General features: G+C 43.2%; 1 protein-coding gene across 1 annotated transcript; it reads right to left on the bottom strand.

Moving 5' to 3' along the window:
- Positions 1-508: 508 nt before the first annotated feature.
- Positions 509-10803, bottom strand: tmem106a (transmembrane protein 106A). The gene is made up of 8 exons (XM_056297451.1): positions 10516-10803; positions 9641-9835; positions 8655-8718; positions 8092-8245; positions 7322-7462; positions 7177-7220; positions 6941-6994; positions 509-1592 (listed from the first exon to the last, which is right to left on the bottom strand). Exons 2-8 carry the CDS (start codon positions 9813-9815, stop codon positions 1445-1447), a joined length of 780 nt encoding a protein of 259 aa, XP_056153426.1. The 5' UTR covers positions 9816-9835; positions 10516-10803; the 3' UTR covers positions 509-1444.
- Positions 10804-11140: the final 337 nt, after the last annotated feature.

The raw sequence follows: 11140 nt of genomic DNA, 5'->3' as shown, positions 1-11140 counted from the left end.
GTTTCTTTGCATCTTTCTCACAGTTAGGTAGCCTATAGTAACTTTACACTGCTACTCTACCCTCGACGCCTCGCACGCGGTCAAAAAACTGTATGCCACCTAGCATCCACACCTGACCTCATTAACCCACTTGTATAAATGCACTTCCCACAACAAGAAACTGCCACCTACTGACCAAAAGGTGAATTGACTCAAAATAAACATAAATAAATGGTTGTTACATTGTCAATGGTGGACCATGAGAAACCAATTGTGAGGAGGCTTTCGGCGACAGGGCATCTAACGGTGGGCGGGGTTGATGCTTACGTCACCAACACCCCTTCTTTGAACCGTTGTTATTCACAGTATTACCGTATTTAACAAAACAGTATTTTGCTATTGGAATATGGCTGTATTTTTATAGTGATTTTTTTTAATAGTGTACGAGTAACAAAGTACACGTGAACTGTAAAATTTTAATGGAAACATAATAAAATTAATCCCACTACCCACAAAGTCAGTTTTGCAGTATTTATTTTTTTGTAAAAGTGGTAGTATTAGTATTGAATAAAGAAAAACAAACAAACAAACATGGAGGTGGTTGATTTTCTGTTTGCATTCGCAATCCTCTAGCTCATTCTTAGCTGTAAACTACTTCATCGACCAAGAAAGTCTTAGTATACATGTCTTAGCAATGCTTAAGCATATTCGTCTGCAGCTAAAAATGCTTTAACATACTACTGGACTTGATTCAGATTTTTAACCTGACGTCATCTAGACAGTAATATTGTTCCCTTAACATATAAAGACACAATAAATGTGTAAAGCCAGTATTTGGTAAATGGTCATTCTTTAAGTACACAGACATCATAGATGGACAGCCAGTTGCAATAGACATCCTGTATGAATGCATCCAAATGGAACAAAAAACACCAATCCAAAAAAAAAATGTTGGGCTACTGTTTAATAATGTGCAAGTGCTACAAGTGGAGCCATTATTAGTGCAAAACCATGCAAACCTTGGTGATGAAATACATTTCATCCTGCCAACAAATTTAGCGTATCATTGAGTTACAGGCAACTTCTGACAGCCCAATGAAAATTGAGTGGTGAAAGTATTTATTGTAATCCTTTTGGTCATTGAAATCTGAAAGGTATAGTATATGAGGCAAACAACACACAATAGAAAACATGGCACAGTGCATTTTCTACATTGTTGTCTTTCACATTATTGTCCAGAAACAATCTTGCATTCAATATGATTCTGTCTTCACAGTTTAACTTTCCTTCACAAATACGTACAGAGAGCTATACACTTCTGCTTTACGAGAGTAAACCCCACAAAAAAGGGCGTGCAAACTGGATATTTGGTGTACAGATTACATGTAAAAATGAGGACAACTCTCATTTCAGAGAACATAGGACGATTAATCCTTCCAAGAAAATACTCCTCTTCCCCCTGTACTCATCTTCCCAAAGTGAGTATTCTGCTTTTCAGGCCGTCACCTCCCACAGGGTGTGGGATAGTTGAATTGTCACCACAGTCAATATACTCAAAGGTATCCAGAGACACTTGCTCCATGTGGGAGAGATATGATACATTCATTGTCATTCTGCGGAGGACAGCAAAACAGAAAATGTTTGAGATGGCATGTATTTTCACGAGGGTTTTGAGTTTTATCACATGAGCAAGGTTCAACTGTTTCAGCTGTGCGGTGCAATGTGCTTTTTTTTAAGCCCTGACAACAGCTTGTTTGTAATAAAAATGAAAAGAAAATCTGAACTTTATCTCAGGGAACATGATTATATTGTGACTAGTTTACAGCACAATGCCAGATGGACAGAATGGCTGAAATGGTTTGACTACAAATGATTTGACATAAGCGCGGCCTTCAGAAACGTGGCTTTGTTTGAAGGAGCTGTTAAGACATTACACATGACATTACGATGAGCCAGTTTTACTGTGCATTAATATAAATAAACACAGCAAAAAGCAGAATTTCTTCATTCAAGCTTGATTTGGGGCAGTAGACCTCAGTTAGAGATGTAATAGACTAGTCTAAAAGGTTTGGCAGGTAAAAACTCACAAGCAGTAGACAATGGGGGATTAAAATGCTTTTGTTTATGTGGGTAGTAGCATGCTCAATAATCCAGGTAAGGAAATCACAGAAAGTTTAATCAGTTCATCTGGACACAACATTTATTGAGAGAGATACGTTTCATCACTCATCTAAGTGACCTCTTCCGTCTCCACTGACTGCAGGTATCCCCACCCTTATAAACAATACTGTGGCATAACGACCAAAACCAACAATCAGTTTCATGATCATTAACTAGAGTTACAATGGCCATGTGTACTATTCACAGAGGGTTTGGGAATAGCTGCAATCGCAGCATTGTAATGCCCCTTTTCCACTGCATGGTACCAGCTCGATTCAACTCGACTCTACTCGCTTTTTTTGGTTTTCCATTGGGCAAAATTTAGGGATGGTACCTGGTAACAGGTACTTTTTTGGTACCACCTCCGTCGAGGTTCCAAGTGAGCTGAGCCAATACTAAAAGGTGACATGAAAATACCACTATAAATAAATAAATAAAATAGAAATATAAATGAATATAAATATATGTATATTTATTTAAATATAAATAAAATCTTTTAAAAAAAACAACTAGCCAACACACCCACAAATGACCAGTGGGGCTTTGCCATGAGGGGATACTACCTACAGTGGAAAATGAAATCCCATTAAGTAAAGCCAGTAGAGTCGAATAGAGTCGAGCTGAGCCAGTACCATGCAGTGGAAAGGGGCATAAGATGGTGACAGATGGATGTGAAGAGGGAATGACCATCCCTTAAGGGGGGGGGGGGGGCTAAGAGTACCTCTGTCACCATCTTACAATGTTGTGATTGCAACTATTCCCAAATCCTCTATGAATAGTGCACTTGGCCATTGTAATTCTAGTTAATGATCACAGTAATTTGCATATGAAACTGATCGTTATTTTCGGTCGTTATGCTACTGTATTGTTTAACCCAGCCACTAAGGATGCACAAGCCAGTGCATCCTTAGTGCCGGTCCCAAGCCCGGACAAATGGGGAGGGTTGCGTCAGGAAGGGCATCCGGCGTAAAATCTTTGCCAAATCAAATATGCGGATCATAAATAAGACTTACATACCGGATCGGTCGAGGCCCGGGTTACCAACGACCGCCACCGGTACTGTTAACCAGCAGGGTGTCGGTGGAAACTATGCTACTGTTGGGCGAAGGAGAAGGAGAGGGGGAAAGCATGTCCAGAGACAGCTAGAGAGGAGGAAGGGTAGGCATGTGGAGGTGAGAGTTGGAACTTTGAATGTTGGCACTATGACTGGTAAAGGGAGAGAGCTGGCTGACATGATGGAAAGAAGAAAGGTAGGCATACTGTGTGTGCAAGAGACCAGGTGGAAGGGGAGTAAGGCCAGGATTATCGGAGGTGGGTTCAAACTCTTCTACCATGGTGTGAATGGGAGGAGTAATGGGGTAGGGGTAATTCTGAAGGAAGAGTATGTCAAGAGCGTGCTGGAGGTGAAGAGAGTGTCAGACAGAGTGATGAGTATGAAGCTGGAAATTGAAGGTTTATTGCTGAATGTTATCAGCGCATATGCCCCGCAAGTTGGGTGTGAGATGGATGAAAAAGAAGAATTCTGGAGTGAGTTGGACGACATGGTGGAGAGGGTACCCAAGGAGGAGAGAGTGGTGATTGGAGCGGACTTCAATGGACATGTTGGTGAAGGGAACAGAGGTGATGAGGAGGTGATGGGAAGGTATGGAGTCAAGAAGAGAAATGTGGAAGGACAGATGGTGGTCGATTTTGCGAAAAGGATGGAAATGGCTGTGGTGAATACATATTTCAAGAAGAGGGAGGAACACAGGGTGACGTACAAGAGTGGAGGAAAGTGCACACAGGTGGACTATATCTTATGTAGAAGGCGCCATCTAAAAGGGATTGGAGACTGCAAGGTGGTGACAGGGGAGAGCGTAGCTAGGCAGCATCGGATGGTGGTCTGTAGGATGACTTTGGAGACCAAGAAGAGGAAGCGAGTGAAGACACAGCCGAAGATCAAGTGGTGGAAGTTGAAGAAGGAAGACTGTTGTGTGGAGTTCAGGCAGGAGTTAAGACAGGCACTGGGTGGTAGTGAAGAGTTGCCAGATGGCTGGAAAACCACTGCAGAAATAGTGAGGGAGACAGCTAGGAAGGTACTTGGTGTGTCATCAGGACAGAGGAAGGAAGACAAGGAGACTTGGTGGTGGAATGAGGAAGTACAGCAAATTATACAGAGGAAAAGGTTGGCAAAGAAGAAGTGGGATAGTAAGAGAGATGAAGAAAGTAGATAGGAGTACAAGGAGATGCAGCGTAAAGCAAAGAGAGAGGTGGCAAAGGCAAAGGAAAAGGCGTATGGTGAGTTGTATGGCAGATTAGACACTAAGGAAGGAGAAAAGGACTTGTACCGATTGGCTAGACAGAGGGACCAAGCTGCAAAGGATGTGCAGCAAGTTAGGGCGATCAAGGATAGAGATGGAAACGTGCTGACAAGCGAGGAGAGTGTGCTAAGAAGGTGGAAGGAATACTTTGAGGGGCTGATGAATGAAGAAAATGAGAGAGAGAGAGAAGGTTGGATGATGTAGGGATAGTGAATCAGGAAGTTCAGCGGATTAGCAAGGAGGAAGTGAGGGCAGCTATGAAGAGGATGAAGAGTGGAAAGGCAGTTGGTCCTGATGACATACCTGTGGGGCATGGAAATGTTTAGGAGAGATGGCAGTGGAGTTTTTTAACTAGATTGTTTAACACAATCCTGGAAAGTGAGAGGATGCCTGAGGAGTGGAGAAGAAGCATACTGGTACCGATTTTCAAGAACAAGGGCGATGTGCAGAACTGTAACAACTACAGAGGTATAAAGTTGATCAGCCACAGCATGAAGATTTGGGAAAGAGTAATAGAAGCTAGGTTAAGAGGAGAGGTGACGATCAGCCACGAAAGAGCACCACAGATGCGATGTTTGCTTTGAGAATGTTGATTGAGAAGTATAGAGAAGGCCAGAAAGAGTTGCATTGTGTCTTTGTAGATTTAGAGAAAGCTTATGACAGAGTGCCGAGAGAGGAGGTGTGGTATTGTATGAGGAAGTCAGGAGTTGCAGAGAAGTATGTAGGAGTGGTGCAGGATACGTATGAGGGAAGTGTGACAATGGTGAGGTGTGCAGTTGGAATGACAGATGGGTTCAAGGTGGAGGTGGGATTACATCAAGGATCGGCTCTTAGCCCTTTCTTGTTTGCAATGGTGATGGACAGGTTGACGGACAAGATCAGGCAGGAGTCTCCATGGACGATGATGTTCGCGGATGACATAGTGATCTGTAGCGAGAGTAGGGTGCAGGTTGAGGAGAGCCTGGAGAGGTGGAGGTATGCACTGGGGAGAAGAGGAATGAAAGTCAGTAGGAGCAAGACTGAATACCTATGCGTGAATGAGAGAGAGGACAGTGGAATGGTCAGGATGCAAGGAGTGGAGGTGACAAAGGCATTTGAGTTTAAATACTTGGGGTCAACTGTCCAAAGTAACGGGGAGTGCAGTAGAGAGGTGAAAAAGAGAGTGCAGGCAGGGTGGAGTGGGTGGAGAAGTGTGTCAGGAGTGATTTGCGACAGAAGGGTATCAGCAAGAGTTAAAGGGAAAGTTTACAAGATGGTTGTGAGACCAGCTATGTTATATGGTTTGGAGACAGTGGCACTGACGAAAAGACGGGAGGCGGAGCTGGAGGTGGCAGAGTTGAAGATGCTAAGATTTTCACTGGGAGTAACGAAGAAGGACAGGATTAGGAACGATTATATCAGAGGGACCGCTCAGGTTGGACGGTTTGGAGACAAAAAAAGAGAGGCAAGATTGAGATGGCTTGGACATGTGTGGAGGAGAGATGCTGAGTATATTGGGAGAAGGATGCTGAATATGGAGCTGCCAGGGAAGAGGAGAAGAGGAAGGCCAAAGAGGAGGTTTATGGATGTGGTGAGGGAAGACATGCAGGTGGCTGGTGTGACAGAGGAAGACGCAAAAGACAGGAAGAAATGGAAACGGATGATCCGCTGTGGCGACCCCTAACGGGAGCAGCCGAAAGTAGTAGTAGTAGATGCTACTGTATTGCTTATAAGGGTGGGGATACCTGCAGTCAGTTGAGACTGAAGAGGTCACGCTCTCAATAAACGTTGTGTCAAGATGAACTGATTCAACTTTCTGTGATGGTACAAGACTATAGTTGTAGTGGGCAACTCCCAGGTCTAAGACAGTAAAACACACAATCTTAATGCACACATGCACATATCGATCTTTGCTGCAGGTGCAATATCATTGTTGTAAACTGTCATCTTAAAGGGGTAGTAAAACTTTTTTTTTCCATTTTCTGAGCGGAAAATATGTTGGTATGAGCCTAGGATGGTAGAGTTTATTGCCCTCATGATAAATTCAACAAAAGAGCCATACATGGTCGCTTTGAGGAAGAAAATCTGTTTCTTCTTACATTCAGGAGAAAACTCATATTAAAATCAACTCCCCCTCTACACTGCCTACATCATATGGAGGTGTCAAAAACACCCCATATGACCCCATGTGACATAGGCGACACACATGGGGTTCGGCGCATTAGACCAATAAGATATGAGCTGAGTAGAAAGGCGACATGCCCTCGCCCTCACCATTATCATCGCCCTCTTCATCTATACCCCTTATTTGGTCTTTTTTATTAATGTGAGTGTGCAGAGACAGGCTAAAAAAACAAGTGCTCATTTTATCTTTAATAACCACTAAATGGACCGCCACAGTAAAAACACAATATAGTGTCTCTTTTGTGGTAGCCCACTGTGTGAAATCATCAAACACCAGATGCCTTCAACTCTCATGTGGCCACCTTATCTGATGGAGCTGAAGATTCAGAGACACTTACTGCAGTGAGAGAAGCAAAGTGTGAATCTTAAAGGAAGTGGTCTTGCAGTAGGAGCTGAAACACATAAAACAAATCGAGGCGTTGATATGCAGACTTAACCTGAGTGCACACATGAATGGGGGGTATTGTGTCAGCATTTATTAGGAAGCCCGGGCCAATGGGTTTCATCGGCCAGGGCAGAAATATTTCCTTTGTAACTACAATGCGACACCATATTTCAAGAACTCCAGACTTACTTTAAGCCTGGGTCCACAATTGACAGGTCAATTCGAACAGAACTCTGTAAAATGTAAAAGTTTAGTGAAGACGAGTAGAAATTGTTTGGCTGACACAATAAATCAATGGCAGCAACATATTTGAATTCTGGCATAAGAAACTCACTGATTTCTGTGAACGTGACTTGATGATGGTCATGTTAGATATCTTGGCCTTACCCACGACTGTGCGAGAGACCAAACCTTGGATGTCAAACCCAGCAATTTGTATAGGGACAAAGTTCTCATTGCTGATGTTGACGAGATTCTGCAAGATGCAATATTCAGTCAGTCGGAGCCAATACACTACTTTATTATTAGTGGCGCTACAATATTATGTTATGTACAATTTACCAGGTGTGATTGTATTTAAACAGGCAGTGCTAAACATCTAAAGACGCACGGGGGTTGGTTGCACAGCATGCTGGGGGCCTACCTTATGTACGCCCAACTTCTTGGCGTCAAATCAAACTCATAAAACTTTGTCATATGTTAACCCCTCTCTGTGTTGTGCCGTTTTGTTTTGTTTACGCTTCTTATATATTTTAACGGTAACTGCACTTTAACATGGATGTACGTGAAACCCACAGGAAAACTCCTCCTCCCCTGTAACTACTTGATGCTGATTGATTATGCATAGATATTCAATGCTAAATGTGTATATTTAGTCCATCCTCCAGAGCATCCAGCATGTCATACAATGTCCTTTGCTCAACAAGTGAGGTCCTTTTACCCTTGTGTCCTTTGTCAGTGTGCACTCTGAAACACTGCAATTTGTTGTCTCTGCGATTTGTTGATATGATCCTTTATTTAGCCCAAATTGATTCCGAGTCGGAAAAGACGTGCTACAGCCTATCCCATTCAATGGTTACAGTATAAGTATTAGCTAATACTTACCGTGACCTCCATTTCAACTGTATCTGGGGTGAAGTACACCATTACAGACAGCACAGACACGGGCGTCAGGATAACGCTCCGGGGGAAGAGGAAGAACAGGATCAGACAGCAGACTAAGAGGCACGTAGCCATGGAGACACACACAGAGAGTTTCCTGGAAAAACACATTTGCAAACACACACACACACACACACACATCTCAAGCTTTGAGGAATGAGTTAGGTTGAAAATGCTGCACATGCATTTGTCATAAATGACACCACAAACACTATCTCCAGTAAAATAAAGTAATATAACATCACAATATTTCATGTCACTATTGTGCAAACCAATTCATAAACAAGATAAGTCATGCGTGCACAAATTATGTCTTTATATACTTATATACACACTCAAATACACACTGACACAAAGAGGCAGACAGAGTGATGCAAATGCAAGCATGCACATGCATTCATGCATACCTGCATATACACACGTCCGCACGCATGCACACACACACACACACACACACACACACACACACACACACACACACACACACACACACACAAATCCCTTACGTGCGCCTGGGTTTCAGTCTTTTATCATTACATGGTATTACAGCAACCAGCTGGTCTTCATGCTCTGCCAAGACAAATATCAAGAGCAATCTACGCCACCTCCGTTTTTACCATTCAGCATTTGTTCACAATATATAAATAAATAAATAAATAAATAAACACTCCTTCAAATAAAATGCGACATAGTCAACATTATTTGTGAGTAATAAATGTGTCGAAATGGGGTTGTAAATGTTAGACGGTTGGGGAAGGTTGGAGGGTTGCTGTGTTAAGTCCCCAAAAATGACAGGGCCAAAAAAAAAAACAAGGCAGAGAAAATGAAAAAGAAATAGTCTCCCTTGCTTCAATAACTAACAGCATGGCTCAAGTGCTTTTCAGAAAGTACCTACAAGTATCACAGCACTGGACTTTATCCGTGGCCAACAGTGAACAGCTGTATTACTACCAGTTGACGGGCCAAGTGTGAATTAGGGAAGGGTAGCAAGTATCGTTTCTTTTAAGGTACTGGCACCAAAGTGGGGAATAATAACCAGACCAATAAGTAGATCACATAAACATACATGAGTAATTTTGTGTGTGGCCACCGTGGCCGATACAATTAACCAGGAGAGGTTGTATGTTCTACCAGGATATGGATACGGAGATTTTTGTACAGAAAAATTGTGAAAAGCCTGTGTCAGTCAATTACTGCAGTGTTTCAAAGCTGGTAGTTACTGTGCATGCTCCAGTACATTACTCAGCATGCTGCTGTTATGCAGCAATGCATGCAAGCACCGATATCGATAAGAGGTACCGGTGTCAAAACCGATATCAATCCATTCCTAATGAAACCCAACCCTTGTGTCAATGTAACCCTTGCCAATGTTATAAATAAGTTTCTGACTGAAACGGAGGTAAAAAAAAAAAAAAGTCAAGTAAAATATGGGGACTTAAGACCAGGATTGCCCAGATGACATAACAACAGACTGTAAATCGCAGAAACCAACCTCTGGGAATTCGTCCTGTTCCTCGACAAGTGGGACAGGTGTCCCCCAGGTTGTTGTTGTTGATGGCACCGTACTGGACGGGAGAGGGGCTCAGTAGTTTTCCCTTCCTCATCTCTTCTTCTGGTTCTGGACTCTCGGTGGTTTTGCTCGTGCTGCCCTGCCCTAGTGAAACCATGATACCATGCCAAGCACAGGCTAAGGTTTCGAGAAAACAAAAAGGAAAAAGAGCAACAACAACAAAAAAAGAAAAAGAAAGAAAAGACAAGTTAAACAGACCAGGACAGATGAGAACAATGCGCATGAAACACATCTGTTGCAACCTGTCTGTGCAAACATGAAGGTAATGGAGGAAAAAGGAGGCTCGCCCACCTTGCCGATATAAGATCGGCTACTGAGTGATGAAGGTCTGCTGTAGCATTTGTACTGAGGATCCTTCGAGATGCCCTCCCCTTGGGCCTTTTACTGTGAGCTGAGAGGACTCACCTGTGTCTCAAACGTCTCGTAAAGTCACTAACCCTGCTCTGAGAGACTGAGCAGAGTCCACGCCGTGGGGGGGGGGGCACAAAAGGCGTGCAATAACCCATATTCTATGATGAACTACTGCTACTGGGGACGTTCCCGTGATATGCCTCACTGCTTGCTGGGGAGTTCAGGACAGTTTATTTAACCTATCAGTACAGCTGCACTGAATGGGACTTAGGTTTAGAGTACCACGTTAAATTGTGTGCCACACCTACCCTGATCTTGAAATACACAGGCTTATGACACAGAAATAAAATAACAAGGCATTAGTTTGGTGGACAGTAGAAATAATAACCCTTGACAGGCGCGCACGCGCGCACACACTGATATGTTTTGTCCATCTGCGCACTTACCCTATAATCAAGAGAAAAATCACACGTCTGTCCCGTGTTTTAGTCGCCCGATGTGATGAAATGTGTCATGGTCGCGGCTGCAAACAGCTGCCGATAAAAACTTAAGACAGGAAAAGGTGTTCGCACCCAGACAGCGCCTGCGTGTTTCTTAAGAAACGACAATAACGAAAGCGAAGCTTTCCACTTCCTCCTTTCTACAATATGTTGGTCAGGTTGCTTACTCATGCGTAACGCCCCCTGAGCAGGCCCTTCAACGTGGGGCATCACATTTCTCTCACTCCGCGTTCCATCTCGTTTCTGCGTTGCACTTCGGAGGAAAAATCCAAACTAAAATAGTCCCCCCCCCTTCCCCTCCCCCCTGTCTTTGTTACGGAACGTAATACGCCGCGGTTTCCGTTGTTCCACATTAACTCGTAGTGTCTTTTTATTGCATCGTTTCCTGTCATGTCTAGTCCAGCTGCTTCTCTCTGATGCAAACCACGTCTGAGTCGTGTTTAATGTATGCAACCAACGTGCAAGATAAATATAGTTGGGGTAAAAAAAATATATATATTGCACCAAACCCACATTACAGACTGTCTTATCTGTTGAAGTTCCCCAAATGTACTTTCGGTCCAAAAAGTTA

The sequence above is a fragment of the Lampris incognitus genome, chromosome 17 (assembly GCF_029633865.1).
Source record: "Lampris incognitus isolate fLamInc1 chromosome 17, fLamInc1.hap2, whole genome shotgun sequence".
NCBI classification, from domain to species: Eukaryota; Metazoa; Chordata; class Actinopteri; order Lampriformes; family Lampridae; genus Lampris; species Lampris incognitus.
The sequence above is the reverse complement of the archived record's forward strand: the minus strand, read 5'-3'. Positions and strand labels throughout refer to the sequence as shown.